Here is an 8,056-nt window from a genome sequence, read left to right on the forward strand (position 1 = left end):
CAAAACATATGTCATTTTTTCTGGTATTAAAAGTGACATTAAGTTAAAATTTCTTTTTTAAAAAAGCTTCTAGGACAAGCCCCCTCTTGCTAGGATTTTGTGTTTCTTTCTTCAGGCGATTCTATTCCGCGTGCCCTTCTAAATGCCACAGCAAATGACCGTAGGGGGGAAAAAAAACAATAAAAATGACTATATACAACAAGTTATCAACCACAGCAAAGAAAAACAGAAGTGTGTTCTAAGGCAGCTACAATGAAAGTTGTCATTCATAATACTTAAAAAGACACTCCTAACTCAAAAATTAAGAAAGACAATCAAAAATAGTAACTCAGGAAACACCACTTTTCTTCTTGGGCCTCAAGTAGTTAGTTCATTATTCAAAGTTTACACCTCTTCAGTGAGCTACTGAGCTGTTAAGTAAACATGGGGAAATTAAAAAAAAACCTAATAATCATGGAGCTTCTACTAATGCAATCCACCGTCATAAAAGAAAACCACACATTTTAATCCCACTTCTGGAAATAGCATGCAATGAGTTCTAAAAGAAGCTACTACACTGCAAGAGAAATCAACGGATCCATGAATTCACGCAGAACAAATATTCTATCCTACCATCAAAATCTACCGTTACAGAATCAAACCGAACCACTACCATTAATTTTTAGCAAGCGCTTAGAAGAAGCTGTAACAGCAGAACTAGAAACATCACGGCCTCAAACCTTAAATTTGTTAGGAAAAGCTGAAGTTCTGTGAGATGCATTTTTCTAAAAGAAATCACCAATAATTATAGACAAAAATCATGAGCAGACCTTGAGAGGCTAAACCAAAGCAGCATGCAATCTAAAAAAGTCCCTGTAAAAGCTGGTTTTGTTGTTACTGTAGGCTGTTTTTTTTCTGTAGTAGCAGGTGATATACTAAATATCCTAAATGAAGTATAGGCTTGATCTTAATGACTAAACAGCTGAGTGAAGTCTACACTTTTCTGCTAACAATATTAACACAGCTTAAAGTCATAAATACTCGACTAAGAGCAACACAGTGAAGAGCAGAGTATGTTAATTGGGACATGGTTTGAACAAAGTCTCTCTGACCCAAGCTTTAAAATTTTTTTAAATTTAGAAAGCAGAAATGACACAGAGGTTTTCCCATTATATTCAGTAAAACATTACCTTCAAGACTATCCAATATGCAAGAAAATACCTTTGATTTTGCTATTTACACATGAACACGTGTTCAGCTTCAAGCAGCTGCACGGCCCCCATAGGAATTGTGAAGGCATTGATCACACAAGTTTCACACTGCACTACAGGTAGTCAGAAAATCCATATTCACTAGACAAACCACATTATTTTCTGTAACATCACATATGCAAACAGGTATTTCACACCTTATCAGAAATACTAGATTAGAGAACGAACCTTAATGAAACAAGAAGAATAAAAGCAAACACGGCCAAATGCTAGAATAGAGACTTCCAAGATTCAGTTCACTGAGCAGGAGAGCTCTAATTCCTACAGATTGTTCATAAAACTGCAGTCACTCAAAAGCGAACCGTTCCCGACATCTACGGTGCACAGTCGTACCGTAGCAGGATCTTTAACAGCCATCTACTCACATCACCGTTAACAGGTAAGGCAGTGCTATCATTTACATCATGAAAGCACTGAAGTCACCAAGGACCTCAAAAATTTATGGTCAAGCAGCAACAGAACCCAGGAGAGTGCTCCAAAGCACGCTCCTTCTGGACACCCACCACATCTGAAGTCTTCTGCATGCAAGTTGAGATCTGCTCAAAACATGAACGCACTTTTATATGACAGAACTAGTCACTTCAGATACAGGGGACCCAGTGGATGTCAGCCGACTTTGAAGCCAGACGAGATCCAGCTACATGCTCCTTTCTGAAAAGAATTAAGGTCTTCCAAAGAGGATAAATGTCAGCAGTAAAAAAGGTTCTGTGAAAGATCTGAAGCACAAAGACAGTAGTATCCCGAGAGCCTCTGCTCTCATTAGGTGTACGGACAGTGAGCATATGCCTGCCTGAAGTACAGACAGCCAAACTGAATCCATTTCCCCACTGGGAAGGAGATGTCAACTGACCAAGGAAATTTATGTTCCCTGCTCAAACTACTGCCATGCCTATTATATCTCAGGGATACGATGTTACCAGTAATTACTCATACCTTAAAGCAACACTCAGTCTTAAACACTGTAGCAGAAGATCCTTTCAGAATTGTTTACAGGTCTAGCTAGTATCAAAAAGCATTAGTTCCTGTATTTTATTTTTAGTAAAGAGAGAAATGACACGAGACAAGCCAGCCAATATATGGAGAACTACCATAACTCCTGTATACAGGCAGCCTAACACTTTCTTTATAGTAAAAGTACTTTCCCACATCTGTGGGGTGCAACAGAACTCTGAAGTTTATCATGGATTAATTCTAGGCTTAAAGAGATGGTTTTTGCTGGCCTTTAGTACTTAAACATGCTGCGTGTGTTGAACACAGCAGAGTGCTGGTAAAACAAAAACCTTCTAATAGCTCTGCACATGCGCCCTACGCATTTCATACATCCAACCACTGGAAGTAGCCATCTTCAGTCACAACAAAAAGAAAAAAATACAACTTTGGATTTCCCTGCATCTCGTTTCCTCACTTCCGTCACAAGAACATCATGCTCCTCCAGAGCTGAGTTGGGCAACAAAGAAATAGTATGAGAAGAATGAAAAGCAACATTGAGCGAGCGCCTCGCTCCGAGCGCTGCACATCCTGCAGCCTGAAGTCATCAGGGTCCTGTGGAAAAAACAGCTTGCGAACACATAACCCAAGACTGTACATTGCATAACGTACATGCACTTAAAAGTAGCGCAGACCTACTTAAACCCAAGAACTCTTCTCTTTCAAGTGCTCAGCTCAGCAAACTCAATGATCCTAAGGCGCTTTGTGGACAGCGATTAAAAATCAACAAACTGGCAAAGCGAAAGCAAAGTAAGATGACACCAAAAATTACACAGAAAAGCAAAACTTAAACATGGGAATTCTGTCAGAAACAAGTTCACCTGTTTCAATACTTCAGCAATTGAGTTCAAGCAACATCTTCTCTGGTCACAAGTTGTGTGGCTACACCTTCACCAGCACTGCAGAATCTGGGCCTAATTCTCCATAAAACTCCCCAAAATGCTGTCAAAGGACCTTTACAGCTTAAAAAGGCCAGAAGCGTGACAAGCTCACGTCAAGATGATAATAGCAATAAATAGAGGAGTTCAGAAATGACCTTCCATTTCAGTTTAAACCTGCTATAATCCAACATCAACCCCATGTTCAGAATGAAATAACACCTCAGATGCCAGCAGTCGCTGTACGGTGACTTCTGGGGCAGTAACAGTGGTCCCAAGAACTGCTGTTATAATTCGTTTCTCTCCAACACAAAATCTGGCAGCAGCTGCTGTAAGAAGAGTTTCAGTCCATCCTGAACTAACAGAAATTCAGTATTAAAAAAAAAAAAGAAAAAAATCGGTTCAGAACATGCACATCCCTGTTTACACCTGAATACTGAGCAACCCCTCCCCAGCTTGGTGCAATCAGAGTGCTAACAGATGCCAGAGCTATTAACAAATCACCATACAAAACAATACCTGCCTGCTGCCTCACCTCACCCAAGGCATCACTTAAATGCTGGACTTTGCATCCCAATAAAGGCTCTAAATCAAATCCTGTTCATCCTGCTGCAAGCCCCCTCGACATTTTGGAAAGCAGCCTTTTCAAAGCGAGTTCTCAATGATCCAGCTGAAAAACCCAAAATTTGCAAGGGTTAGAGGGGCTGCTGAACCAGGCATAAAGATGAGGCCTGAGATACATGCATGCTTTTCTCTTGGCAAAACAGGAAGTTTAAGAAGCAGTTGGCATACTCAGAGCTGTGAGCCTCATGAATAAAAGCGCAGAGAAAGGCCTCCTGTGAGGTGGAGCTCCATCCTCGGGTGGGGGTAAAAGCAATTATCCGAAGGAATGGCCCAACTGCGACAAGTCACCTTAAAAGCAGCAGTGCAGAGTTCCTGGGGGGTTTTGTTTGTTAATTTGAGCAGGCTCTCCAATAAAGGTGACTGCTTACCCAAATACAAAATGGGACAAGAATTAAATGCCTGCACAAATACGGGATCTGAAGAGCAAGTCTGGTTATTTCTAGTTACGATGTCATGTTTAGCAATTAAAAGATTCTACGTATCCCACTGGTGTCTGGCACAGACTAAAATCTCTCTTCCCATCCCACAATCAGCAGGGTTAAAATGAAGGAATAGTCAACCTTCCCCAACCATGCAAAAACAGACTCAAAACAAAAAACCTCTTACTTATTAAAGAAAGAATGCAAGACTCTAGGAGAGAAGGATGCTACGCTGTCAAAAAACATGCCTTTCTTTTTCGTATTTTTTACTAAACGCAGCTATTCTTTTAAGCCACCAGAACAACGCAATGAGATTAATCTCACCCTGCAGCAAACAGGATTGCCTTTTTTATTGGAAAGTCAACCCTTCGTTGCATATTCAAATAACAGGCTCAATCACTAAAAAAAGTTTTCCCGCTGTACAAGCCAGTGTTCTGCGGTGCGTGTAAAGCCACTGATAGTAGAGGCAAGAGTTGTGAAAGTACCTCTGCTAGCTTCTGTTTACAAAGCGAGACCCTCCCACAACCGCATCACTGAGCACATGTCTGCTGAGAGGTCCCTGCTTTACTCTGCAAAACAAAGCTAAGCATACACAAACCTCAGACCAACTGCAGCTTTCCCCCGAAAAAAAGGTAAAAGGAGGGGTCTCCACAAGGACACTGCTTCTTCCTATGAAACACTCAAAAGGATCCGTGACCCAGATCAAGTGCGGAGCCTAACACAGTGCCACAAAAATTAAGCTGCCTTGAACATCTTCCTGGAGTCGCCCCTTCTGCGGGCACTTGTGACAACTGCTCCCCATCTCTCGTAGCACACAGGAGAAACCTTACCGGTTCCCACGTGGGTTGATTTGTTTTGCTCAAAGAACACAGCTGAAAACAAGTAATTTTTCCTCAAATACTATGTGCACAGGTAGCATCTGTCTGGCTTCAATATCTATACTGAAATTAAAAAGAATAAGAAGGTTTCAAGGGTCAATGTCATCACATTAGGTAATTTGCACACCCTGCATCAAGTATTACTGAAAACCCAGGCACAAAATATCCTTGATCAAGCAACTTGTAAGTTTACAAAAACGTATTAAAAGTACTCAGGGAAAATATTTAAGTACTGCATCAACTTTTATCCATATATCTATATAAAACATAGATAAAATCTCCACTAAGGAAAGCTGAAACCAATCCAAGAACTATGTCCACATTCACAAGACATAAATAAACCAAAAATGTTATACACATCTAACTACTTTCAGAACTCTGTAGGCTTAATCTGCTTTGCCTCTCAAAAAGCGCATCAGAAAATCAACTCAGGGAATATATTTGCGACCGCGGAGCGAAATTACAAAGGAAAAGTTCAGTCTGGGTAACGGGCAAGACTTCCTAACAGGGAGACCTAGTAGGCCACGACACAGCCCCTCCCTAGCGATCATGAAAGTCTGATGGCTTGGGTAACTTACAGCTAGACCAAACAAAGAGAGCAGGCTGATACAGCCTTAAAACACGGCATGCTAAAAGACACGAAAGCTCTGCTTCTGCCCTTGTTATTAAAAAAAAGGCCTAAAAAAACAAAAATAAAAATCCCATAATGGGAAGAAACTCCGCCAGAACTTTGTAGCCATCCTGCTTCTGTGATGGAGCAACTGGATGTCTCTTCCTTTAAAGAAGGAAAAAAAAAAATAGAGAGAGAGAGTGGGAGAGAGAATTAAAGCACTGTAACAAAGCTACAGGTCTCATCTGTTAATGACAGTTTGCTCTTAAGGCCTAGCACGCAAACACGTGAATGCAGACAAGCCTCCTGACCCCACGCGTCGCCGCCAGCGGAGAGGGCGCAGCGAGGAGCCCGGCCGGACGCTCGGCGCGGCCCCGCGGCAGCCCCAGCGGCGGGGAGCGCGGCCCCGCGGCACGGCCGGCAGGGCTGTAAACGGCAGCAACTTTTGCGCGGCGAGCGCGGCGTGGAGTCACCCGAGTGTCAAAACTGTCCCTTAAGCAAGATGGCTGCCACCGCCGGCACCTCAAAGATGTCAGCTGCCGGGCGGCCGCCGGGGCCGGGCCGGGCCGGGGCCGCGGCCGGGCGCGTCCCCCCCCGGCGCCGCCTCCGCGCAAAATGGCAGCGGCGGCCGCGGCCGCTTTGTGAGACGCGGGGCACCGGCGCCGCCGCCGGCCCGGCCCCGCCCGCTGTCCCGGGTCATGCCCGCGGCCTCCCCCCGCTCCCCGGCGCTGCTTACAAGCTGCAGGGCGGCGGTGGCCGAAGGCTCCGGCTTCTCGGCCGCGCTGCCCAGCGCGCCGGGGCTGCCCGGGGGCTCGGGAGGCGCCGTCAGCGCCGGCGGCGCCCGCTGCGGGCAGGGCGGCGGGGGCAGCTCCCGCGCCGCCGCCGCCGCATCCCGGCAGCCGGCGCCGGGCGGCCCCGCGGGGCGGCCTGCGCCGCCGTGGCTCGGCTCCGCCACGCCACCGCGCTCCCGCGAGCCGGCCGCGGCCAGCTCGGCCTCCTCGGCGTCCTCCTCCTCGTCCTCCTCCTCGTCGTCGTCCTCCTCCTCCTCTTCCTCCTCCTCCTCCTCCGGCGTCTCGGCGCCCTCCTCCTCCTCCTCCTCCTCCTCGCCGTCCCGCAGGAGCAGAGGGAAGGCCAGGCCCCCGCGGGGCACGTCGGCCGCCAGGCCGGGGCAGTCCGCGCCGCCCGCCGGGTCCTGCGCGGCGGGGGCGCGCAGCGGCGGCGAGCCGGGGTCGGGCAGGGCCTCAGCGCCGTCGGCGGCGCCGCCGAGGTACTCGGCGTTGATCATGGAGGCCAGGTCCTGCAGCCGGCGCAGCGGGATGTAGCAGGACGAGGGGTCCTGGCCGTAGACGGGCTTGGCGGCCGCGGCGGCCAGCTGCATGGCGGGCGGCTCGGGGCCGCGGCCCTCGCCGAAGGGGCCGCCCTTGGCCTCGGCGGCCGCCAGCGAGGTGCCGAAGGGGACGAGGCAGCTCCGGCGGCTCACTTCGCAGGCCTGCTCCATGCCGGGCCGCGGGCATCAACCTGCGGGGGGCACAGCACAATGGGGTCAGCGGCCGCCGCTCCAAAATGGCAGCCGCGCCCGCGGGGCCCGCTCCGCTCCGCCGGCCCCGCGCGGGCCGCCCGCCGCCGCGGCCCCGCCGCCGCCGCCGCCGCCGCCGCGCTAGGCCCAGACCGCAGCCCGGCGCCGCAGCCCGGCCCGGCCTCGCCGCCCGCGGGGCGCCGCGCCCGCGGGGCCCGCTCACCTGCGGCCGCCGCGGCCGGCTCGCCGCCTGCCCCGGTGCGGGCCGAGAAGGAGACGCGCCGACCCGGCCCGGCCAGGCCCCGCCAGCGCTCCTCCGCCGCCTCCCTCCCTCCCTCCCCCGCATGCGCGCGCCCGCCGCCGCCGCCATCCCGCCGGCGCGCGCCCCCGCCGCGCGCCGCGCGCCTGCGCGCGCGCCCCCCGCGCCCGCTCTCGGGGTTCGGCGGCGGCCAATCAGCGCGCGCGCGCGCGCGCGCCCCCCCCTCCGGGCGCCCCCCCCCCTCCCGCGCGCGCCTCGTGCCCGGGGGTGGGGGAGGGGCGGGGGCCGCTCAGTGCTGCCCCCCCCCGGCGCGCCCGCTGCCAACGGCCGGTGCGCGGCCTGCCCCGGCCCGGCGCGGCCCGGCTCCCCCACCTGCGGCCCGGCCCGGCCCGGCCCGGCCCGGCCCCGCGCGCACATGGCGGGCCCGCCGCTGCCCCGCGCCGTCGGGCCCGCCGCCCCCGCCTCCATCTTAGGCAGCGGCGGGCATCGGGCACCGGGCGGCCGCCGGGCAGCGCCAGCTCCGCCGCGACGCCACGGCACGGCACGGGACGGCCCGGCCGCGCCTCACCTGCGGGCCCCGGCGCCCCGTGCGGCCGCCACCCACCTCCCCGTCCCCGTCCCCGGGGCCGCCGGGC

At 51.9% G+C, this 8,056-nt stretch overlaps 1 protein-coding gene across 1 annotated transcript in view; it reads right to left on the reverse strand.

Moving 5' to 3' along the window:
- Window positions 1-7,446, reverse strand: part of NSD1 (nuclear receptor binding SET domain protein 1) — a 70,389-nt gene extending 62,943 nt beyond the window's left edge. Inside the window, exons 1-2 of the mRNA XM_067304688.1 lie at window positions 7,386-7,446; window positions 6,383-7,164 (exon numbers count right to left, since the gene is read on the reverse strand). Coding sequence (XP_067160789.1) covers window positions 6,383-7,144 — 762 coding nt within the window. The 5' untranslated portion in view covers window positions 7,145-7,164; window positions 7,386-7,446. The remainder of the gene's footprint in view (window positions 1-6,382; window positions 7,165-7,385) is intronic.
- Window positions 7,447-8,056: the final 610 nt, after the last annotated feature.

This window comes from Apteryx mantelli, chromosome 14 (genome assembly GCF_036417845.1).
Source record: "Apteryx mantelli isolate bAptMan1 chromosome 14, bAptMan1.hap1, whole genome shotgun sequence".
Lineage (NCBI taxonomy): Eukaryota > Metazoa > Chordata > Aves > Apterygiformes > Apterygidae > Apteryx > Apteryx mantelli.